The sequence below is a fragment of the Talpa europaea genome (genome assembly GCF_964194135.1).
Source record: "Talpa europaea genome assembly, chromosome: 10".
NCBI lineage: Eukaryota > Metazoa > Chordata > Mammalia > Eulipotyphla > Talpidae > Talpa > Talpa europaea.
Window position 1 is genome coordinate 15925616 of NC_140077.1, and position 26485 is coordinate 15952100.

At 39.3% G+C, this 26485-nt stretch overlaps 1 protein-coding gene across 4 annotated transcripts in view; it reads left to right on the plus strand.

Annotated features, from left to right (window-relative positions):
* SORCS1 (sortilin related VPS10 domain containing receptor 1) overlaps positions 1 to 26485 on the plus strand; it is a gene marked incomplete at both ends in the record, with an annotated part of 470229 nt that overhangs the window by 346710 nt on the left and 97034 nt on the right. For all 4 annotated transcript variants that reach the window (XM_084244881.1, XM_084244882.1, XM_084244884.1 and 1 more), the window contains 4 exons: positions 1455 to 1519; positions 16655 to 16773; positions 18258 to 18347; positions 24293 to 24472. In XM_084244881.1, coding sequence (XP_084101007.1) covers positions 1455 to 1519; positions 16655 to 16773; positions 18258 to 18347; positions 24293 to 24472 — 454 coding nt within the window. The remainder of the gene's footprint in view (positions 1 to 1454; positions 1520 to 16654; positions 16774 to 18257; positions 18348 to 24292; positions 24473 to 26485) is intronic.

Here is a 26485-nt window from a genome sequence, read left to right on the forward strand (position 1 = left end):
GGAAGTGCCCTTAGGACATTGATTAATTTACTTATTTCAAAGAACTTACAGAGCATTATACACACTCTCCCTTCCAACTTCACTTCTTTCTGTCTCCCTTCCTTCTTTAACATTTGACTATTATAACCTAGGCTAGAGAGACAGAGAGAAAAAAGAATAAAGTGTTTAAAACAAAGCTCCTCCAGTAGCTCTCAATTTGTGTGTGTGTGTGTATGTGTGTATGTATGTATATGTGAGTGTGTGTTGAGGGAGGGGCTGCTTTTACATTGGGAAAGACAATTATTTGTCGGGAAGAGGAGAGCAATTTTCCTTTCATAAGGGGTAAATACTTAATAGAGAAAGTGACTTTTTAATTGTCTTAAAATAAGAGTCACTAAATTATCTGAAGCTGAAGAAGAGCATTTCACAGTGAAGAGAGAAGTTCACAAAGATTTAGGACTAACAGGAAAGGAATGTAGCACTTTCAGGAACCAGGAAATCCTCCCATGTGGCAGGAGATGAGGGAGCGAAAGTGAGATGGGGGTGTGCAGGCGCAGGATCCGGGTCCCACACTGAGTTCTGACTGTGATAAGTATGTTTCACATCTGCGGTTTCAGGCACGGGTTAGAAGGCTGGGCTGAATGGCATGGTTCAGGCAGAGGGAGGAATTTTGAAGCGTGTAACTATTTTCCATGTAAGATTGAAACAAATAAAATGAAAATTCTGCAATTCCTGACTTAAGAAAAAAAATTATAGATGGTCCCAAGTTTAATTAACCTTGGCATATAAAAGGGCTAGGAATGGGGTATAACTGCCTAGAGTATTTATTTAACAGAATAATCATTTTCTATTTAATATGACTCTGCAAGATTACGCTAAACAATATAAGCCACTAGGCATTTTATATAGGCTATCATTTTACTTTCTCATGTGGTTTCAGACACGTCATAAAGCGAGGTACATCTGCCTTGCCCCTCCCACTGGCTCAACACAGAGAAAGGTAACTGCGCTGGTTGGGTCATGCGATTAGTTCATAGTTTGTAGGGTAATACTAGGTAGTTCTGCAAAGGAAAAAATATATATATATCAGTTTCTATGTAAATCACCGCTCAAGTCACCCACCTAAAGCAGCCTGCCTGGCATCTGCCTGATAAGTCTTGAAAGTTTAATACACTGTCAGCAGGATTGTTTCAGGGGGACAGATAGGCAATATGCGGGACTTATTTGCAAGTCTGAGTGCATAACAGAGAATATTCTTGCCAGAGTTAAGCCTGTCCCTCATCAAATAAAGGTTTCATTATTGTTTTTATTTGAAGTCAAAATTCTACTGTCAGGCTATGTAAATAAATACAGTAGATATATTCCAAGGATTAAGACTTTAAAATCCTGTGGACCTTCAGGGTCTGTGGTGTCAGCTGAGTCCCTCTGTATGGCACATATAATGTCACTAATGTTGGTTCTTCTCCATGTTTTAGGTCAGTGACGGGGTCGAACAAGGAACCAGATCTTGTGCATCTCGAGGCCAGAACTGTGGATGGTCGTAAGTAAATTAACTGTTCCCTTCTGCTCATGATAGTATTAGCTTCACTCATCTGCCAGGCACCAGCTCTGTGTTTAGGAAAATCACAATGACAATTATCCAGATCATTTGAACATGAGGACATTCCTTGTCCTTTGTAAGCCTCAGCAATTGACTTAGCAATTTTCAACAACTCTCATAGAATCAAGGTCTTTTCCTCTGTCGGTGATGAAAAATTTCCAAAATTCCTTATTTTCATGTGTTGTGTTGCTGTTGTAGGTATCACTACTATTTTTTTCCTCAAAGCAAGTCACATATTTTATTGGGCAGTGCCTTCCTGTATTATTTGGAAAAAAGGGCTGAGGGGGAAAAACTTGGGTGAAAGAAAGTTTGAAAGTGAAAGAGGAAATAAAGAGAATGGGCTCTGCAGTTCCAGAGAGCACTAAGACTGTTCAGGGTTGTCTGGTCTGGGCCACAGAGCGATCATCTAAAGTTTCAAAAATATCCTTCACAATTCGAAATGTTTATCAGCGCTGTCTCTCTGTTTCTCATGCCCATTTGCCCCAGCCCTTCTGCATGCAAAGACACATTGTCATGGGCTAAAAACAGGTCATGCCCATGACCCAGACTTTCCAGAAATGACACATATTCCATTACTACTCACTCTAGAAAGGTTTTTCTTCTCTAGAGGTTTTGTCTCTCCTTTTGGGAAATAAGTATGTTATTTGGCAGATTCAGCTGAGAGGGGTGCAGTGGAGGGACATTAGATTAGCTGACCAGCACCTTCTCCCTTCAGAAGCATAGGCAGGTCTCCATAAATCACATGTCCAGCACTGTGCCCACCACAGAGTGGTTTAGATCTCCTTCCCCAGATCTTCAGTGGGCACTCTTTGTCAGTGACTCCTCAATTGATGTTATCATGGTTTCCAAAGTCTAGTCTACCCCACAATAACCAGAGCAATCATCTCCTAAGGCAAAATCAATCATGTCTGTAAAACTTGGTTTACTCCCAGTTGTTCTGATGATCAAGAACAAAGTCCTCACCTTGAGCTATAGTTAATTTCAATGTGACCTGGTCCCAGTCCATTTTCTTCAGCCTCTTCTCATGATACCCTCTGCTCACACCTTGCCTGCAGGTCTGTGGCCTTGCTTTCAATTCTTGGAGCATGCTGAGTTCTGTCTTCCCATACAGCCATTTCCTCTGCCTGAACACCCTCCTCTTTTCCTCCTTTCCTGTCCAATTCAGTGAAATTAATCTCTGTAGATGGTCCAGTTCTCAAGTTAAGGAACCATTCTATCTTTTAACTTCTTACTTTGAAATAATTTTAGACTCACATAAAAGTTACAAAAATAGTTCAAAGAGTTCCCCTTGTATCCTTCACCCAGTCCCCCCGAAGGTAACATCTAATATGACCCTAAACCAATATCAAAACTAGGGCAAGCTTCCATGTCTTAAGGAAGTCTTTCTTGAACTCCTAATATAAATGAGTTTCTTATTTTGTTTGCTCTCATACAACTCCGTTGTTTTTCCTTTATGGAGCTCATCGCATCACATCACAGTTTGAAACTACATTCTCCATTAAATGAAGGTTTGATCAACACTTTCCCTCCCCACCAGTCTCTAAGTTCTTTGTGTGCAGGGGGCACATACATGTCTTTGTTCACTATTGTGTCTCCAGCCCAGGCTAGGTGTCTATATGTAGATGGAACTAATATCTATTTGCTGAATGGATAAATGAATGAATGAAAGCATTGTTGCCCAATTGTCTGGATTACTAGCTGGTTTTGTAACATCACTTACCAAGATGTCTGAAAATTTTAGAGCGTTTACATGCAAACTTTACATGCATACAACCCACCTAGGGATCATGTTAAAAGCTGGACTTTGACTCAGTAGGGACCTGAGTCTGCATTCTTCACAAGTTCCCAGGTGTAGCTAACACTGCTGGTCTTTGGAATATACTTAAGCTAACAAAGCCCCACAATGAAAAACTAATGAAAGAGATTTAGAGTCTGTCTCCCATGACTGACTGTGCCTCTTGTTTAGAGAGCTCTAGATGGAATTGGTAGCACCCCAGATTGCTTTCATTTTCAGGCTTTGGGGGATAATGCTGCTTTCTGGCTGATGGCATGGAATGCACACAGTCCATATCCAGAAAGCAACAAGGCCATGGCTTTCCCTTATCTGCACGTTTTCTTTCACCAAATGTTATTCCTGTGATCCCTGCAGGCATGGAGGTAGATAATGCCAAACTGTCAGCTCAGACTCAGCTTTCACAAGGCGTGAAATATATCAGTTCTAATTTTATTTATTTTATTTTACTTTTTTGCAAAGGCAGCATCTTCAGAAACTATCCAAGAGTGAAAATTCAATAAAGGGATTTAATTTGAAAAGTTATCCCTGTCAAAACAAAGCAGGAAAAAAATTATCTACCAATTGAAATAAAGGATCTAGGCTTATCACCTGACCTGAGTGTAAAAAGGAGATTTTTTTTTTTCAGTTATCTCCCTCTTCCTCCTACCCCCCCTATTTCTCCATGACAGAACCATGGTAACCGTGACTGAGAAGAGGAAGGCAAGAGAGAGCATGGAGGTCTTAGTATCATCACAACGTTAGCAAATGCAACTAAGAGTGTATTTATTAAAATCTTGCTCTAGGCTGGTCAGTTGCTCCAAGAATCCCAATATCTATCTGTCTCTCCTCATTCCCTGGTTGAGATTCCTCATTTTTCCAGTTGTATACCAAATTGTTTAGTGTACAGTTTAAGTAGGTGGAACCCATTGTTTGCATTTCTTGACCATGTATTGTGTAAGGCGAATGTCAAAATGTAAGAATACTTTTGACTTTGAACTCATACTTATTTTTTATTTTAATGCTTTTAGGAATTTTATAACAAGGGCGCTAAGATATTTGATTCAAGAAAAATCCCTCATTGATTGGATTGAAAATGTTTATCTGAAAAAGTTTAGCTTTAGCCCATTGCAAATGCTCCTCTATTACATTTTATAATTAGTCTCTGTTTCAATTGAAGGGGAAGTGAGCTCTGGAAAGCCTTTGCTCCATGTGGATCTATAACTGGCTTACATATTTTTTTACCAACTGTGCTCTGAAATCTGCATGTCTTGTACTTCACAACTGTGACAAGAATATTATTCTTCTTGTATTATCTCCCTGCCTTGGGAGGCAAACTAGAGAGCAAGCCCAAAGACAATCAATCACAGGGAATGTTACTGGAGAATTCTGAACATGTTTATTGGATTTGACATTTGTTAGTGTCCCCTGTGTTCAAGCGAGAGTAGACCACAACTAGGAAACTAAGATCTTGCTATTTAAATATCGTGTGTGTGTGCATGCCCATTGCATGCACCCAGTCCATGAAAACTGCTACCCACTACTACATTTCAATAGTAAAAAGATAACCCAAGTTCTGTTATTGACCAAATATAAGTGCATTTGTGTACATGCATGTAATATACATAGTTAGGGAGAGACTGTTGAGCAAACTGTTGGATTGAAAGCTTTGTGAGAGCTGTATTTTATTTCATCTTGGTTCCATGTACAAACACAGGTCAGAACCCGACCCATTTAATGTTTGTTAACTTAATAAATTTGTGTGTCACTGATAAGCATGTCTTTTTTAAAAATGACCTTTAACCAGAGATTCTTTGGAGTCCAGAAGGGCTAATGAATGAGCTCGAGAAACTAACTCCAGGCAACTATGTGCCACATGTTATGAATATGGGATTTAGGAGGAAGAGAGCATAACTTCTAGCAGAGTTCTTCACATGGTGTGTAGCTCCGAATTTATGCTGATCTGAAACATCATCTTGCAGGAGAACCTGCTGTAGCAAGTGTGATGATTATTGCTTTTCCCTTTTACTTCTGGGATGAAAGGGCTAGCAGTGACCTGAGTGATTCTGTAGGGTGGTGATCCGTGCTAGCAAGGACAGGGGACAGGGGATAATTACTGGTCTCAGTGTCTATTTGCATGAGTAAGTAACCTTGTAACAACTTGCCCAAGGACTAATCTCTTTCACTGAGGAGAACAACTTTGGCCCTTTATCTAACTGTGAAGATGACTGCCCAAGAACTTGAAATGAACCTCAGACTAGCATTTTACAAGTTGAAGTATAATCAAAGGAAACTCACAGCTTTCTATAAATATCACCCCCCGCCCCGCAATTCTGCTCTTGGGTGAGAATTGGACATCTCTTTTCTACTTCCCTTTTTAGTCCTCTCACCTAATCTCCACATTGAATGACATGTATGTCAATATCTGAATAGAACAAGTGCTATTGAAATACCATGGGAAAGTAATAGAGGCCTCAGCTGCCATCATTCCTCTCTATATAAGCTATGGGATGTTTTGAGTTCTTACTATAAGCATAGATTGCTTTTATAACTGCAGAGCTAGCAACCATGACAATAAAAAGGACATTTGATACTCAGATGTATCAAGTGGAAAGTAAAATCCACTTCCTGACCTTCATTCCCATCCCGGAGAGGTAGTATTTTTTAATATATCCCTTCTATATTTTTCTAGAAATTGCTTGGGCTTATACAGATAAATAAGTATGTGCATAAATAGACATACCCACAGATATTCATGTTAGAAAAATCATTATGCCAAGTGTAGTGTTGGAGAGTAGCAATTTACAATAACTTACTTAATTTAGAATAGCAAGTTAAGAGTTTCCTATCAGCACATACAAATGTAGCCACTTCATGACTAAGTGCTACATAGAACCCAGTTACAGTCAGCTGTAGTTTAATCACTGGGTCATTAATAGATATAGATGTTCATCTCTTTTAAATAGTGCTTGACACACACACACACACACACTCTCACTCTCTCTCTCTCTCTCTCTATTTGTTTAGTCGGTAAACTTGTGCAAGCAGCAAACACCCTGAAAGAGAAATCTCTCAAAGGAAGTCTTGGGTCTGAGAGTGTGTTCAATTTTCAATTTTTGTAGATATTTTCACATTGCCCTCTGAAATAGTGGCCTCAACCTATACTCCCTCAATATGAGAAGCCCTGTGTTTATAAGCCCCTCAGTAGCCCAAGGCATTAAGAAATTTTTTAAGCATTGCCCATCTCATGAGCAGAAGACATGAAATATTTTTATTGCTTTAATTTGCATTTACTTAATTAGCAGAGAGGTTAAAAATTTTATCATTTTTTCTTGGCTATCTGTATTTCCTTATCAGTGATACTTTGAAAGATATCAATTATCCTTAATATTTAAGAGAAGATTGACACCTTGGCATTTATATTATTAAACAAATCTGAAAATCATCAAACTTGCCACCTCTGCTCCAGCCAAAGTCCCAGCACTAGTGCACCAGTTGGCATTTATAGGATCACTGAATGACTTTTATTATAGGGTCAATTCATGCCTTCAGTTACCTCTTTCACAATGAGTGAATTTACTAATAGCTTCTAGGTGGGACCTGGGAAGAGGTTAGAAATTTCCATTTTTGCTCAGCTTCAGTTTCTAATATCCTTCCCTCTCTTCCCAACATAGGAACCAAATCCATTCCTTCTTCTCTCCTCCTATCCCCTGATCAAGTCTCAAGGATTAGATGGCACAGTGGTACCTAACACTTTGCTTTTCTTTTGATCCCCATTTTTTACATTGCATAATTCTCTTGATTTCAATCCCCAGTGATTTAAAGTTGACCACTCTGGGTTAGTAGCCTGAAGACAGCCCTAAAAGCCAGACAGAAAAGCATGAAATAAGATAATGCAGGCCTCTATGCACAGAGATGAGAAACCTGATGGCAGTGGTGCAATGACAGGCTCAGCTGGGTGGCTTTCACATTTGGCTCTTTGTACCCATTCCGTGCTACTTCCACTGTATTGTGGGTGCTCACCCACCTGTGAGGAGGCTTGTGCCCCTGCCTCCCATCCTGAGGATGAGAGAACAGAAGTACACAAGAGAAACTTGTTATTCCAGCTCTTTATACTATGATAAAGGGCTGGTTTTCTGTTAGGTCCACAGGATCCCCCAGGACTCAGTAGCACTGAGCCACTCAACATATCTGTGTTGCAATTTTTAAGGACTTGGAAAATTCCTAATGCTACTGACTCCTGCTTTAAAAATCAGTAAAGTAAATAAAGGCAGCATTTACTCATCCATCTCCTTCCTTTGCCTGCATGTTCTCAAGCAGCAGTGATGCTGCTTTTCCTCATTCTAGACCTATCATTTGCCTGGTGCAGCTGCACTAGATGCTTTTCAGCTGCACTTCTTATACCAACTCTTGGAAGTAGGTTCTTTTGTTATTTTTCTCATTTTAACCATGAGGAAAACTAGCTTTGCAATGATTGAATATTTTTGCCATTGCCTTGGGCTAGAATTTGAAGCCAGAACTGGTTCACTCCAGTCCTATTATTCATTCATTAGATGTTTATTTTGGATATCTGTGCTCTGTCAGGTGCTCCTCTGGGCATGAGTGAGGGGTACTGGGTGATGTGGCAAAGGTCCTGGTCTCATAAAGTTTGCCATCTTGTTACAGGAGACTGATTGTAAAGAAATAAATAGTGCCAGGTGGTGACAAGTTCTAGGAAAAAAAAAAATAAAGCAGAATAGGAAAACCAGAGATTGATAGGGGGAAAGTGCTCTCAAGGAAGGAATCTCTGGTAAAATGGCATTTGATATTTGAACCGAGTCCTTGTGGAAGCAAGCAAGAGAGTGGGGTGTATGCATGGTGGAAGGACAGTCCACGCAGATGGAACAGCACATGTTAAGGGTGTAGAGTGTGGGCATGCTTGGCCTGGTTGAGCTGTTGCAGAAGGCCAGGTAGGCTGGAATATAGAGAGAGACAGACCAACGTGTCATCTGTCTTTCTTTATTGTGATATGGATGGCAGAGATGGTGCCTTATTCACCTTTTTTGAACAACTACCAATCCAAGTATGATATTCAGTATTGAGGAGAACATAAATAGTAAAGTAAATGAAAAATAGTGAATTGAATACACCCACATGTCTCAGAGACTGCCACTGAGCTGGCCCTTTGCCCTGGAATTAATCATGTAGAACACAAGACCACATCTCCTCATGTAGAACCTGTAAGTGTGCCATATCCTTCCCCCAGAAAAACCCTGGAGGAGAAACAATATCTTCTCCCCCATGCATTAAACTAGTTTCACGTCTTCCTCCTTTCCTGCATCCCCCTTCTTCACTTTGAATCTGGCTTTTTCTTCCTGTTTCTGGTTCCCCTCCCCCCCCCTTTCTTTGTAGATTCAGCTTGAAAAGTTACTAGAACAAATGTGCTTCTTGGTTTTTCAAGGCTAGGTGTGACCTGATAGATAACTTTGTGTCTCTTCTCAACTTTAATGGGATTGCCAGTGTGGTTTTCTTACAGAAAGGAGAGCTGGTGTTCCCCAGCGGTATCTCACACTCTATCTCTGTCTCTTGCTTTGTGCTCCTGGTGCTCCTTCTTTCTGGAGTGATGACTCATCCTTGTCACCATGCAAGCATCCCTCCAGGCTTTTAGCAGCTCCTCCACAAAGCCTTCCATGGGTGTCCCCACCATCACCCCTAGACAGGCCCTTGTTCCCTCTGTGAGTTTGAGTGAATACTAGAATAGTCTCTGAATTCAAGTTTCCTAGGCCATGGGGGTATTGTAGGTCCATAAATCTGTGTCATACAGAATTCTGTGTCATGCAGAATTCTGTGTCATGTAGAATTCTATATGCTCTCATGTAGAGTGAGAGCAGAGCCGCCCATCCAGGCACAGAGCAGACCTCTGCAGAGAGTGGGAAGTTGGGCTGTCTCTCAGCTGTGGGCCCGCAGCTCCTGAGCCTCCTGGGACACACTCACTGTGCTGCTTCATAAACGCTGCATTGAAACAGAGAAGTCACTCATTACACTGCATTGGAATCGGCAAGTCACTTCTGTGTTTCTATTAAACTGGAGTGACTTGAGTTCTTTCTCTCATCCCCAGCTGCTAGCCCTGTGTTTGGAAAATAGTTATGCTCCTAGAACTTTCCCTGTAGCAGTCATGGAGATGCCCAAAGACTAACAATAAAAGGTAATATTTACAAGGTGACGCTGGCTCAGAATCAAACCACTTCATAGAAGAAAGCAGTTTCACAAGCTCATCATGCCAAAGGAGAACATTTGATCTGAGTTTGTTATTTCCTTAGAAGCTTCTTGTCCTCCATGTCGTCTTCTGGGGCCAACACTAGAGACCGCTTTGGAGTGCTTAATAATCTAACTGCTCCATGTTGAAGAGAGTTCTAGGACCCTGATAGGAACGAAATTTAGAGGAACATGGAGCAAGTTGACAAATGAATGCCTATGTTTGATGGCAACATTTAATGGGAAGGTTCTCAATCAAAGAAAAATAGAAAGAACATAAGGGAGATTTAAATGTAGATGTATAGATTTAAAGCTGAGAATTAAGGGGGAGATATGGGAGAGATTTTGTAATATTTATGCTTACCTGCATAACTTATGACTTGTTTAAAATTAAACTGTTCCAATATGAAGGCATATTCATATATTATGTGCTAAATAAGTATTTCCTGGATAGTAAAATCAGTGGATACAGCCCCAGAGATGTGTGTTCTACCTTTTGCTGTGTCATTGCTCGCATATGAACTTGTTTAATTCTCCTCGGTAAGTCTGAATTTCTTTGCTTGTAAATACCTGTTTCCAGTTTCTTTACAAAGTTTAAAAGAGAGAAAACATGAGAATCATTTGGCATTTCTAACCCAGGAAGGATGGTTGTTTTGGAGGTTGATTCTGCTGCTGAATGGAACATTCTCGACAAGGGGACATGTGCCTAAGGTCAGGGTAGACTCCACAGAACAAGGCTCTGGCATTGATTGGACAGGGTATTGGCTGGGAGCAGTCTGGATGAACTGAGGGTGTCAGTCAGGAACGGATGTGCTATTTCAAACAAGCAAAAGCCCCCAGGACAGATGTGCCGAAAACATCACAGAGCAGTGTTTGGCCAGAAATGTCAAGGAAATAGCTTTCTGTGGGTTACAAATATTATACAAAAATGAACAATGATGTGAATATATATAAATAAATAAATTTAAAAATAGAAAAAAAGTACAAAAGTAAAAAAAAAATTCTTATTTTATCATCCTTTTTAGTTCTAAACTGCTAATAACCTCTGGTATAGTGAGGATGAGTCTGAAGCCTGCCTGGTGAGGGACCTTCTCAGAGTCACCCAGCATGTTCCAGACAGAGCTGAGACCCAGCCACTGCCCGAACAGGAGGCAGCTCCTGCGAATCAACACAATGTGGGCTGGGTGGGCCTAGGTGACTCCCGCATCCTCCTCAGAGCCCTAGGGGTTTGCCAGTTTGCCCGCTGACCGCTACCTCATGCTGCCCAAAATGCGTTTCCTGTTTGTTATACAAGGAGAATATCTTCATAGTGTTTTTAAATTTTTTGTTTAAATTTAATGTAACATTTTGTTCTTTTTTTAAGATTTATTTATTTATTTATACATACAAGCACTGGGTACAGTCAGGAGCACGGGAGGGATCGAACTGGTGCTACAGAAGCTGCGGGCAGCTTTGCAACCCAGCACTCAACCACTGCACCACCGGGGTGGCCTGTGTTTTTAAAAATTACTTGGAAAATAAAGAAAAATACTGGATGGTCTCACTCATAGTAGGAATTTAGAAAACCTAAATAAGAGACCAGGAAAAAGACTAATCAATACAAAGTAAAAATCAAAATCAACAAGCAACTATAAACCAGAGACACACTACGAGAAGGGGGGGGAGGGGCAGGGAAAGGAAGGACTAGAGTCAAAATAAGTGGGGAGGTGCAATTGTATGAGGAATATAACCAGAATGAAAATGCATACATTGTGCAAATATGAAAAAAAGATGTAAGAATTACATAAAATATTTAAATAAAAAAAGATTATAATAAAAAAAAAAAAAAACTTCGACTCTAACCAAAAATTGAATATAAAGCAAGATACTGTCTCAGGAAGAAACACCTGTGGTACTATTGAGGCTCAGGGGGTGGTGCCTGGGCCTCCAGATGGGGAGTTTAGACAACAACCAGGACTGCTAAGCACAGTCCAACTGAGCACTGCACTGAACACATTTCACCACCTGGGGCTTCAGACCTCGCAAGCGCAGGTAAGGACCGTGCTATTCACATCTTACAGATCACGGTTTACTGAAGTCAGGCGTCTTGTTGATTATGTTTACCAAGCCAGCCTCTCTGGGTTAGAAACGTGTTTGTGGTCTAAAGCCCCATGCCTCTGCTGCAGCCTGGCTGTGCACGAGACAGCTCCCTCTCTAGATCAGCACAGGCTCGGCATGGGCATCTTCTCCCAAGCAGCAGCTGTTGCAGAGTGAGAATGCTTGAAAAGAGCAGTACAGTGTCCTAATTACCTGTGGCAAGGAAAACATCTGTGTGGGAAAAGTAATGAAATTAATGCTAACATCTAGCAGTTGCATACATTAATTGACGTTAATGCCAAATTACAAAATACTTCCTATGGAATCACATCATACATTCAGCAGAATTGAATATGGAAAGAATTCATCATACTTAATGCTATTACAGCAAGCCCCAAGGGGAATAAAAGTGATTGGTCCCTCATTATGAAGTACAGCCAATTTCTTTCTGTTTCCATTAGGAGGAGAAAGGGAACAAACCAGGATCACTTTACCATGGGCAGCCTGTTCAAAATTGATCATTTCCCCTTCAACTTGCAAATTTCACTTTGAGCCACTCTGAGCAAAAGTGGTTTCAAGACCTATTCCTGGGGCTTTCTGGTGTCACCCAGTGATATATTTTGTAACTTTCAGCGCAAGGGCAGGCTCAGTGTGCAGCACGCTGGAAGAGGACAGGACAAGCAGAGGAAGTAGAAATGATGCTGGCAAGTCCACCATCACCTCCTTCCCCTCTGAGAGGCACCAACCAGGATTTAGAAGTTAATCCTCTCCCACATCGCTGCCTCCATGTTATTGTTGACATCTCACATATATCTTTTATTCATTTTCCCATGCAAACATACATACATATATATGCATATGTATATATATATACACACATATATATAACTTTCACAAATATACACACATGCACACATGTATACATACATATATAACTTGCACAAATGCACACAATCAGGTCCATATGCACATATTTTGGTAACCAACTTTTAAAAAACTTATTTTGGAATAATTTTAGAGAAAAGTAAAGTTACCAAGATAGTAGTTTTACCCATCTTCTCCTAAGTTAACATCCTATATAACCATGGTCTGTTTTTCAAATTTAAATATTATCATTGGCGCAGTGTCATTAATGGCATTCTATTTTTATTATATAAACCTATTAAATGTTTCTGTAAATGATCACACTGTCTTTAGAAGTACAATTTTAATAGCAAGCTGGGTATGTTTCAGAGTTTTTTTTTCGTGGTTCCTCCATTGTTGGCTATGTGTTTTTCTCTTGTTATTTTATTATATTATAAACAATACCAATGAATAATAATTTCTTGAGGTAGAATTCTCAGAAATGAACTGAAGTTAAAATATAATCATGAGCCATATTGTCAAATTACCCCACAAAAAAAGAAAATTTTCTGTATCTAGGTATATCTGTTGAAACTTAGATTGATGTCAAAATACACTTAATGATAATTGACCCCAAACTTACTGGAGTTTTTCATGCAAAATAGACTAGTGGAAATAAACAGCCTTTAAGCCAATTAAGTTTGAAATCCATACTGCCAATTTTATAAATTACTATCTCTTTGCTTCATTCTCTTTATCTGTAAAAATCACTTGAAATATTATACTTTTAGTATTGGGAAGATTAAATGTACTAAATAAATGTGAACATGCTTTAGAGCATGTAGCTATTCAATAAATGTTAGTTTCCCAGTTATTTTCTTCATAAAACTCTGAGGCTCATGTTTTCTGTATAGTTGAGTTATAAGCATGAAAAGTATCTTTGTATATTTTCTATCTAATGCTTGTTCAAGGATCTTTGAAGAGGAGGTTGAGGTCTTAAGAAAGAAACCCTTAGACCTCATTATAATTAAAATAAGCATTATATATTTATCAAGAAGTCCTCATTAGTTGGCAGTTCTAGAAATTCTAATTGGAAGTAGTAAATGTAATTTGAAGCCTAAGACCTCCTAAAAAGGAACCTTTGATTCAATTTTGTTAATCATAGTTTTTGTTCATTATCTCACCTAACAAGAAGTACAGAGAAAGGACAGCTCTAGGCTCAGTACAGTCAGGAGCTCAATGATGTCATCTGGGAACAGGTCCTTTCTAGCTCTTTTTTTCATATTCATTATGTAAGATTAATTGTAGATTGGCTCCTTCATGTACCAAGAAGACCAGAGCTATCCCAAGAAACACATTGAAAACATGGTCATCTACAGAGACAAAAGAGGGTCTTCTGCTGTATCACGGGGCACCTCCCTGCAGGCCCTTAAAAGATCTCTCTCGCTTCTCATTTACTAGAATTGGGTTTAAAAAAGTCAGAAAGAAAAAGAAAAATACCAGATGGTCTCACTCATAGCAGGAATTTAGAAAACCTAAATAAGAGACCGGGGGAAAAAAACTAATCAATACAAAGTAAAAATCAAAATTAACAAGCAACTATAAACCAGAGACACACTATGGGGGAGGGGGCAGAGGGGCAGGGAAAGGAAGGACTAGAGTCAAAATAAGTGGGGGTTGCAATTGTATGGGGAATATAACCAAAATGAAAATGTGTACATTGTGCAAAGATGAAAAAAGATGTAAGAATTATAAAATACAATATTTAAATAAAAAAAAGAAAATTAAAAAAAAAATAAAAACCCTTCCCTAAACCAGTCCATGGCCAGGAGAACAGGTAGACCTTGAATGGGCATAAATCCAACGGGATTAATCCTGCATAAAGGACTTCTGAATTACATGGAGGAAGGATGAGCCAGCAGATCCAGATCCAGTATCAACTTTTTCAGCAAAGAGACACGAACAAATGGCTATTGGACAGGTCCCCAACAGTAACTCAATTCCATTTAATCAGTCTTATTAATGCCCCAGTATTGTGCCCCAAACTGGTCTAATCATTGGGAAAAGTAGCAAAAGAAAAACAAGAATGCTATCCTTATTACCGTTAACAACGGCCATTTATACAAATTTGAGTTTCATAATCATTTAGCGTCTATATAATTTCAGTTAATTTTAGAACCAAACTGCAGGAGTTGACTTTGGCATCCTTGTTTCATGGGTGAGGTTGGCAAGAGTCAGGAAGAGGAAGTGATTTCCCTTGAACAATGCAGGTACTACATGCCCTTCCTGAACCCACCCCAACTCTAATGGTCTTCTGTCTTCATTGTTTCAAAGACCCCAAGCCTCATTTTGAAAAGCAAAAGTCAACTACAGACTGTAGAAGATACTGGTGCAGGGTGAAATTGTAAGGTAAAGATTTTATGTACATTGAGAATTGTTCTTGGAAGGGCTGAGTCCCAGAGATCATCTTCAAGGAGAACGATTTTAAATCATGCCTTAAAATTATGAAATCTATCATACTATGAGAATGTCTGAAAAAAACAAAGGAGACAGATAAGGGTGAGAAGAAGTTTCTTCTTTAGTTTATCATTGGAGGTGATTTCATCAGGACCAGGATGGTAAAAGTGCTGAAGCACTAGCATATCTCCACAAATGGCAAGGGGATAAGGACGATTGTGGATAAAACAATCCACCTGTCTCCTGAGGGCTTATGGACAACTACAAGTTATTGGTCACACAGACCAAATGTTCATGTTGCCCCCTAGTGGTAACAGTCATTGAATACAGATTTACCCATGGTCCTTAAGTAAAGGCGGTTCTGGAAATTTCCCTAAGAGAAGTCATTAGTGAATCCTTACACCCTACCAAACTTGATATTGCCTACTCCAATTTCATATAATCATAATTTATTTTTCATTTGGAAAAATGGAGTCCTGCATGAATCTCTGATGTCCTAAAATCAAACTCACTCATTTGTTAAACATCAAAAAAAAAAACATAAAGGTAAAATAAGTTCTTTTCATTCTAAAAGCTATGTTCCAATGATAAGGCCTTTTTCTGACAAATATTAACTTATTATGTACCCTCTACCAGGAATGGTGTTCAAATCTGGGGCTGCATTAGTGAATAATAACAAACAACAAAAAAGACCTCTTCTTCATGGAAATTATATTCTGAGGTAGGCGACAAAAATAAATAATGAGCAAGGTAATTTTAGATCATGATGAGTTCTCTGAAGGAAATTGACAGAATGGTATGTCATCAAAAGTAATCATGGAAGACCCTCAGAAGTAAGAGTGAGCTGAAATCTGAAAGCCAGAACCTTCGTTGGAAACAGCCTGAGGAGAAACATTTTAGGAAGACAATAAACACATGAAAGTGGTAGAAAGTTTTGCCAAGTTGCTGAACATAAAGTAGAAGTTGAGAAGAATCACAGAGAGTGATCAGCCTGAGTGGAGATTGAAGTGGTGGGTGGTGGAAGACTTGAACTTATTCTACATGGTGTGAATAATGTGATGTCTAGTCGGTACAGAGGGCAGGATAGTTGTGGCTGGAAAACAGGCGCAGGCACTTGTAGGAGCAGAGGTCAGATCCACGTGGGAGTTAACCCTGACAGCGTAGCAGTGTAGTGGTGTCTTAGTATACCAACTTACGAAATGAGAGCCAACTTCTTACTTAAGAATTTCCTCTATTCTGTTTCACTTCTAATTGGTGGTAGAAGGAAAACCTTTATCAGCAACTCCAGTTTGAAATGATTGGTGCTTGCACATTTGTCTGCTTCCTATGTCAGTCAAAAGGCAAAATGTGGAGGGGAGTCTATTAATGAGGAAAAAAATAACCATGAAATCACAAGTATTATTGTCAGATTTTAAAATTTTCATTTGAGTTGGGAAGGGGAAAATTAATTGAAGAGAATTTAGTATTTTAAGATGGCAAGTATGGATGGAGGTATTGGAAATGGTGGTGATGCTGTTGACAGCAAGTGAGTAAAATAATAATGATAATTTTATCAATAACAGTAACTATAATAATATAGTGATCAAAGAATATGAGGCTTGTTTAGCAACCTGAAGACAGCAAAGGAAATAGGAAATCTCACTCCGAGGCTAATACTCCTTGTGCATCACCCACACCACCGTTTTGTTTTTCAGATTCGCAGTACCTGACGTGCCGAATGCAGAACTGCACAGAGGCCAACAGACACAGACCCTTCCCCGGCTACATTGACCCCGACTCTTTGATTGTCCAGGATGATTATGTCTTTGTTCAGGTAGGAAAAGTCTGCGACTACTGATAGTCTCAAAGACATTTCTCTTACCTGTTCCTGTCTCTGATGCAGCCCCTTTTGCTTGCACACCTCTAAGATGATAAAAGAAAAAAGCAATTATCTTTTCAACAAAAGGGACACTGCCAAGTGAGGAAGCTGCTAACAGATATCCATTAGTTCTTCTGGGCAGTGTCTGAAGGACCTTATGAACACATAGTCTCAGAGGGGCTAGGGCACCAAAATAGTCTCTGGTGTGCTCAGCACTCCATCTGTCCACCTGCCTCATCTGCATTCTATGGAAGCCCTGGTCAGTCATATCAAGAGAATGAGCAGGTATGACAAGCTTTTCCTATCAGGAGTTAGGTCAGCCAGTCAGCCTGCTGCCCACTTTAAAAAATAGGTAGGAATGGGAAGCTGTGAGTGGCTTGAGATGGTGGGAGGCAGAGGCTACTAGAGTGGTAATCAGCCTTTATTGTCATGTACTCCTGATTAGGATAAAGAGGATTTAGATGAGATGTCTGAAGTGATCCAAGAAGCCCCGGTTTCCTGAGTGAGTGAATTCCACAGATGTGCTTTGCTGCTTTTCAGCATATAAAGATAATTGTAGGTTTATTTGGACTATTCATTTAAAAATTCAATAATTGCTCTCCATATTAAAAATGACAAAGGTACAATTGCTAAGAAGTTTGTATTTATAATTTCACTATGTTCAGGACACATTCTCAACACTATTATAGTTATCTAGATAAAAATTATAATTTAGGATATTTAATCTCATGTTTAGAGGGAACAAATGTTCAAACTGCTCTACATCAGCCGCGTACTTTTAAAATGTTTCAAAAACAATCACATACACACACAAACACACATTTCCTTTTTCTTCAAGGAAATGAGTTATAAATACTCTGATAGATTCAGCATCAAAATATGAAGTGACATTAAAACTGAAAATGTTTACCATTTAGTTCTACTTTAATATATTTCTCTATCAGTGTTGCTCCCAGGAAGCTTTTCTGTTTTATAACATATAACCCACACATGGTGCTATCTCTGGAATTTGGGCTCCAGAGATGAAAAGTTATGGTTCTGTTACTGTTTGACATGGACTATCTCTTTTTCAATTGGCATGGGGACCTGGTTATATGGTCATAGTCCTGGGGCTAGGTAGATGAACTGCTGATGGACCTTGAATCAATATATCCCAAGGCTGGTATAATTAGCAAAGGAAAAATAACTGAAAGTGTTTCCTGGCTTCTGAGTGCAAATTGAAGAAGTGTGTTTTCATCTGGTAGGTTCCGTTGGGTCTCAGACCCCATCAAATGCACTCCGTAAGCTGTTGTCGAGCTGAATGCCAATTCTTTGTACTTGTCCACAATCATCATTCATGCTGTTGTGTTGGCAGCTCCTGCCTCCTTTCAATGTCTGTTCTTCTATGACCTGTAACTGCTGCGCTAGCTCCTCTTACAGCCTTTGTGTCTCTGACCCAGCTGACGTCAGGAGGACGGCCACATTACTACGTGTCCTACCAGAGGAATGCGTTTGCCCAAATGAAGCTGCCCAAATACGCTTTGCCCAAGGTATGACCTGAATCGACTTCATTTCATTTTAGTATTTCCTCTGAGTCACATGTTCCTGCCTCCACCCACTCCTAAGAATCTTTTCATTTTCTCAGACTTTTATTTATTTTCACCGTGCATTTCTGTGTCTCAAGTGCACTTTCTTTACTTTCTATTGTTGCCAGTCTCATTACTTACTGCTCTCTCTTGACTCTTTCTTAGTCTCTCTGACACTACAGGTATAGGATCACCAAAATACTATAGGATCACCTGAACAAACTGACAAATAATTTGCTTTTGCTTTTCAAAAGTAAAGTTTTTGAACAGTATTATTATATTTTACCAAGATAAAAAGTATGCTTTGGATGCACAGTATATCAATGCAATGGGTACTATTCATTTCTGTTCCATTTTATTGTTACCAGTTGCTTACTGAGAGGATACAGTGCTATGACATCCCACCTTTGCTCTCTCATTGGGTGACACTGACTGTCTTTCGAGTCTGAGCCACAGAATTCTAATTTCTTTAGACTTTCCCAAGGACCCACTCCTTTGAAAATAGTGGTGGACAAAAAGGGACCCTCAAATGCAGGAGTCTCTGGACTGTGTTTGTATAAATACTGAAGAACTGTGTTAATATGGAGCACCACCTAGTGGAGGTCAGACCGAGTTTTGTGGGTACTAGAAGCTGTGCATTTGCTGTCTTGCTGCCACTGTGATGTATTTTAAATAGCCAGAAATTGTAAAGGTGTTGTGCCTTGATTTTCAAGCAACGGAGATGAAAGTGGCTATAAGGGGATTTTGAGTTTTAAGTAGAGTTATAGCTCAGCTTTGAAATCTTTGGGTTAAACAAAGAACATAAAGAACTTTCTTTGATTGCATTTTCATGACACTTTCCCTTGCATTTTACCCATGGCTGTGTAAGATAATATGCTTTCTTGGACCAACACCAGTTTGCTGCCTGGGAAATCATGTGATGGATATAGCACAAGGGCAGTGCATGTCTCCCTTCCCAGGAGAGCCACAGTAGCCAGTTGCACTGATTTTCCGAGTAGAATTATCCTTCTTGGACACAACTCTGTCCCTAACTAGAGCAAAGTGAAAGGTGGGCTGTAAACCTCAGTCCATTAGAGATAATAGCATACATTAAATTGCACTATTAACTCCAAAGAACTGTATGCATGTTAGTAGTTATTATTTTTTTCAGCTGCTAAGAGATTAATGATAGTGGTGATTGCCCAGAACTGTAAGTATCTACATGTATTTATTTAAATGCTCCTTATTCTGGGTTTGATTTAAAGTATTTTCCAAAAAGAAAAAAAAAAAAAAAACTTAAGACACATGGGAGTTGTGCCTTAGGTGAGAATGGGGTAAAGCCAATATGAATACTGAGTGTGTTAAAATTACCCTTGATAATCTCTTAGGAAGGTCTAAAGGGCAGATGTATAGCATATGTTCCTTCAGTTCATCCAACAGAGCTTTTTTTTATTTTTTTCCTTTTACCTTGACCCCTGAAATAAACTGCTGTTCCTTTGATTGACCAACAAATGAAGTTGTTTCCTTCTAAGAGCTATACCTTGAAAAATAATAATAATACTCCATGCAGTGAGATACCCTTGCTCAAGAGGCATGTGGGAATTGAAGCCAAATCAGGAGAGCACAAAGTTGATCATTCATTTCTTGGACTATAATTTTTGAATGGAATGGATCTTGGTCAAACCAAATGCTGTTTGCAGCATAAATGAGGCCAGAACTCAAGTCTCCTGATGTTCAAACTAGCGCTATGTATGTTATACTTCTCTTTTCTTGAAAAATTAAAAATGTATATAATTAAAAGATAGGAACACGTCTCCCACCCAATTTTGATATACTAAAGTGTATCCAGTGAAAAAGCCCATTGATCCAAACATCCACAGAAATGGTAGTTTAAAATTAAAGAAACACCTTCAGTGCCATTGCTGGAGTGCTAGGGAACACACTTTGTACCGCTTGATCACTGTTAACATCTAACCAGTCTCTAAGGAAGGATCTTACTCTGAACCTATGTCAACTATCTGTCCCCTCCCCCAGCTCTCCCAGATGAGTATGTTCCATCACTCTATGTCATATGAGGTGTGAAGGCAGAACACAGTGATTAATTTAGCTTATCCAGAGGAAAACAGAAGCCAGTGCAGCAAAATAATATATTTGGCCCGAGTGGGTGTTTATTATTTAAGGCAATGAAATGACTCTTTGCAATCCTATTATACCTTCAAAGAGAAGCCCCCACTTGGGCAGAGTGGCCTGTGCAAAGTTGCATGTATTCATGACCTTCTGCCCAATCAAGGGCTATGGCAGCTGAAGAAGAACAAACCTTCAGATCTACCAAAGAATCAAGACAAACCAGTACTCTTATGCTCAAATTTTCTTTAAGCATCCACTGCTGTTGTACCAGTTCTTGAAAGACCATGGTAATTCTCAGTGTGTATGTGTGGATACACACACACACACACACACACACACACATATATATAAACATACACGCAGATATATATATATATATATATATATATACACACACACACACACATACATATCTGAGAGAGAGAGAGAGATGATTTAATAATAATGGCAAGGATGGGGGGGCGTGTTTGAGAGATTTTACTGTCACTGTTGCATTAACGGCCTGAAGTCCTCCAGACAGGGAGATTTTGTGACAGTTTCCTTCCTTTAACTTACTTGGTGCTCATTTTGAGCTATTGAAGTGTGATAAATGAGGCAATACATATGAAAGTGCTTAGAGCATTTTGGAGGACAGATCCTCTATAAAAGCAAGGTAATATGATTATTAGTATGGATCTAGTTGTCTCTGTGGTTGAAGATCAATGTGAAGGGGCTGTGGGTGGGGTGAAGGATGCTCGATTCTCAACTGGAGACAGGAATTACAGACCTAGATCTGTCACTAACCTGTTTTGAAACGTGGGCTGGTATATCAGGTTCTTTTTTTCCTATTGTGTATTTTAAAAACATATTTAAAATAAGGAGGTTAAATATGCAATACTTTACAAAAGCTTTACCCAGAACAAAATGCTCTTAGAGATGACTCATGAAAATTTGTTTCTGTATTCAAATAAGTTTAAAAAAATAAATAACTTCCATTCTTCCTTGTCTAAAAAGTAACAGTTACTCATTGGTATGTTGAAAGTTCTAAAATGTCCTGCAATCAAGAAAGCATTTAATTCAGAATTAATGAAAATATTTTACCAAAGGACCCATTTACAGAAATGATTAAAACCCAATAACACTGGTGTTCTATAGGGCAGACTTTCTGAAATGTTCTACAAGAAAGATATCAAAGACGACTTCTTCCTCTGAAAGTATGCGTTTGACCAAAAACTTTCAACCTATAGCGTTGCTTGGGAAGATAGAGGAAGAGGGTATGGCAAGAGGAATAAAGAAATATGGCATTCATGTAAGCCTTTGAATTAAAATATTTAAGACCAGTATTGTTTTTTAAAAGACTGTTCAATATAATTAGATACCTGGGGAGAAAGAGATTTGATCTTGACCCTTTCTCAAGGTGGCCATTATAAGACTATTATTTTGCTAGTAGTTCTCCAAGGTACTTAAGCACTTGATGCATCTGTGTCTGATATCTGCAAAATAAGATTTGGGTGAATTGGGTAACAGATGATCTACTTAGTGTAATGTCTATTGTAACCCTGACCTCAGAAGTTCTTAAGTTCACAAAATCGCTCCAAACACAGAGAGGGGGAGTTAGCTTTGAGGATTGCTTCTGAAATATTTTCACTTGATTTCAGGAATGCTACTGCATCCTGCTAACAAGGAAGGGGACATGACTTTGAAACAGTTGTTTGAAGATTCTAAATACCAGAATAAGGATGCATATCTTTTCAGTGTAGAAATTGGAGAACCTGGAAAGGTTTGACCGTCAGTGGTTGAATGGCTCTTGGCTGATTTTCTCAGTGAACCCTCTCCATTGGCAGGAAATAAAACACTTATGTGAACCACTTTTTGTTGTGTATCTGTTTGCACCCTAGCATTTACAATGAACAGAAAGGCCAGATCAACCTTGCTTAATTAACAAAGGGGATTCAAGGGCTTGCTTAGGAGAAATTGCTAGCAGGTATGGAATAGATGTTAAGCACCAGGCACTATAGTAAATGCTCAACATTTACTAACTGATCTAGGTTTTTGAAACTTCTTCCTGAAACTCTTACAGAGCAGTAGTTAGAGATACTGTTTTACCCCCTTTATTAATTCCATTTTCATTCTAGAATCATGTGTTACTGACTTTGCTTTGGTCACATATTCATCACTAATCCAATCATCATCATCAGGGAAATTGGATATTCTGAATATCTGCTGGTGCTGATAGCAGCAGAAAATAGGAATGATTGAATGTAAGGAGAGGAAATTTATCTGAGAAGGATGAGGATGTTTTATGTTTTTCAAAGAACATTAAGCTACAGTTATCAGAAGAAATTTTAATAGGCATTGAGCTGATATTAGATGTGGTCAACCTTATGTCAAATTTTAGTTTAATTACTGCCCACACTGAATTAATGAGTAGAATAAATTTTTGTTCTTCCCACTCAGGTTTTTTTCCTGCTAAACTCTAGAGCAAGGCATGCAAGACTGGGTAGGACTGAGTATTGTGAAACTCTTTGGATACAGACTTCTTCCTTCTGGGGTCATTTGAGTTCACTGTGAGCAAGGCTAAAAAGTCAGAAGAGTCTCTTTGTTATTGGTCTGAAGTTGAGTTGGGGCTGAGTTGCTGATTGATTGTTTCCTTGGCTGAGCAAATATAAAGATGCATTATCATGAGAAATTTAGGTTAGAATGGATACAGAATTTTCCAGCATTGGAATTGTTGCCAAGAAAGACTGACAGATCTCCTGAAGCTTTTCAAGGATGGAGCATGGTTCATCTGGAAAGACTGAATATGAAACTACCACCTCGTGGTTCCCCTCCCTTCCTGCTTGGGTGTAACTCTTTTTGGTTTGCTTTTTAAAAGTTATAAGAATTTTACTGCCTTGGGCAAAGGGCAAGAGGCTGCCAAGATCATAGGAACAGGCATCACCAGAAGGAGACAGCAAGCTTCAGCCTGTGACGGCCGCAATCTGAACATCCCCTTCTGGAGTCTTGGAATTCCCACCCCAGGGATATCTGTTCACTGCGTCCACATCACCTTTGCCTCTTTCTATCTTCCAGGACTACCAGTCAGAAAACATCATCAACTATCCAGGCTATTTTTCCCTTTTCCTTAAGGTTTCTTCTTGAGCTGCTCCCAGTAAAAGTTTCTCTGAGTCCTTGAGCTCCCGTTAACACAAAGATTAGTACTTTGGGGTTCTCAGGTGGGCATTTTTTTCAGGGGTTTCTGGAGGTTGCTGAGCTTCTTAAATGTTAATGTATGTATTAATCACTCAAGGATCTTATAAAAATGTGGATTTTGGTTTAACATGGGCGGGGGCTAGGGTTTTATGTGTCAAAGAAGCCTGCAGGTTATAGCCAAGCATCTGGTCCATGGGCCACACCACTGGATACAGAACTCATTTATTTTCTCTCTGTCCTAGTTTTTCCTCATATTTACCCCACATCAACCTCTGAACATGTACCATGCTTGGAGAATATATCAGAATGATTGAATCTCCGAAGTCATACATATTGGAGAAAGTATTTTTCAAATTATGTAATAAAGCAATTAAATTATCACTGAACTACCAAGCATCTCTCTGTCCCATTTTCTCATGACCTCTCTGTCTAACCCTACCAGTGACAAAGGCCCTATGTGATTAACACAACTAATTAATTACTGTCTTCCAGATATGCAAGAGAAAAATTCCTGTGTTGTCACAGTGCCTCATGCCTATTCTGGTCCTCATTAGAGTGCATTCTCTTGGGACATATGCCAGGTTAACTTATAAAACCCTTTTCCCGCTTCACTTCTCTGTACCTTTCTTCAGGACATGCATGTGATCAGCACAGACGAGAACCAAGTGTTCGCAGCTGTTCAAGAATGGAACCAGAACGACACATACAACCTCTACATCTCAGACACCCGGGGTGTTTACTTCACCCTGGCCTTGGAGAACGTCCAGAGTACCAGAGGCCCTGAGGGCAATGTCATGATCGACCTCTATGAGGTATGTCACGAGGCATATGTGCCCCTGAACCACTGCAGAGCCTGAGAGGCCAATGAAGGCCCTACAATGGTGGCTTCATGATCTAATGATTTAAAATCAATCATTTTCATGTCTAGTTTCCTATGCAGCCTTCTTCCATTAGGAAAAGGAGGGATTAGGTGATTTGCCGAACATCTCTCAGGATTCTTTTTTGACCAAGTCATGAGGCCCCCGACCTTGTGGTGTGTCTGGGAAAGCAGTCAAACAATTAAAGGGTTGAACCAGAGTGATTGTAGTATGAAACTTAAAGTCTTAAAGGGCCAATGGTGGAGGGGGGTTCAGGGTGTTCAACAAAAGGTCTGGTGGGCCCTTATCTGTCTCTGAAGAAAGGTTGAGGAATATCTTTCCATTGCATCAGGGACACTCCTGTTGGACTTGAACACCTTCTAACTAGATCACCTCCCCTACTAACTGCCAGCCTCTGAAAGCCAGTGAGGGAGGTAAGATTAATAGTGAATTCTCAGGGCCTCCCTGGTGGCGCAAGGGGTTAAACACCACACTATGAAGTAATCTGCAGCCTGTGCAGCACAAGTTTGATCCCCGGGCAGCTAGGGAGCAACCCACATGGCACAGCAGATCTCTCCTGTCTTGCCCGCTGCTCCCCTCAGCAGTGTATTTCAGTACATCTGCCTGTTCTGCTCCCCACTCTCTCTCTGGTGAATCATCTCACCCCTTGCACCTCTGGCCTGTACACCAGTTCTTGTATGCATGAATAAATAAATCTTAAAAAAAAGATTCAACATAAAATCATGTATTTTAGACCAGCTAGCTTTCATGACATCACCAATGCCTTTCTTGCCATTTAAAGGATGGGTAGGTACAAAGAAAACTGCTATTTGGAGATTGGAGATGGATCTTTAGCCTTTTGTCAGTCTTATCTTGAGCTCTGACGAGTTCATAATGGATTATAATGAACCATTAAAAACATATTCAGAATTTGGAATGTGCAATTATATAGATTCTATCTGGAAAAAAAAAAAAACTTCTAAAACCAATTCAAGTATGTACAACTATAATGATGCTTTCCTTTGAGTGTAAGTTTATCGAGTCAAGAGGCTGTTTGTATAACAAGAAGCAAGGGGCTCATATCCACTATGTCAAAGAAGGAAGCCAATTTCACTTAAGAAGTTTAAACCCATCATTGTAATCCCTTTTAATGCAATCTGTATTCCTTATCCTTTAAGAGTTCTTGGAGATTTTCCTCTAGTATCTAAACTTCTCTGGATACATAAAGGCATGCTAACACACTGTATGCCCAACTCAGAGCCTGAATATTTGTAATGGAAATTATGGTAGACTAGCATAAGTTGTAGTTTGTGCATATATATTTTCAGAAATACATTGCTGACTTTTTTATACATTCACAAGTTTCTTCTGCTTCCTTTCCTGCCCATGTTCCAGATAAATATAGTGTCAGCTATCTCAGCCTCAAACTGAAAGTGTGTTCTGGAAAGCACATACATATTCTAGTGATGCAGTTTCAAGTTCATTTGGATAAAACTGTGGTTTAAAGTATACATTTTGGAGTTGGGCTGCCTGGATTTAAATCCTAGCTATCCCACCCATATGTATTCTTGAGACAAATCCAGTAACTTCTGAACCTTAGGTTCCTTTGTTTAAAATGTGGAGGTAAACCTGGCATCTATTTGAGAGTTTTGATCTGAGAATTAAATGAGTTAAAGTACCAAGAACAGGGCCTAGAGTATAGCAGTGATTAACAAATTATAGATAACACAATTAATACTATGTTCCAATGAATGTAAGCCCTGATACACTGTTCTATTCCTATAGTCTTAAAATGCATCCACATTGTTTAAATGTCCAACATATTTCCACTGTTTTGGGACTCTACTTCTACCCATATTGCAATTAGCATGGCCATATGACTTTCTTTAACACCAACTAGTAGTCGTCTTATAAACAAGTATAAATTGCCACATTTTCTTCCTCATTTGTAAATGTCTTGTAAACATT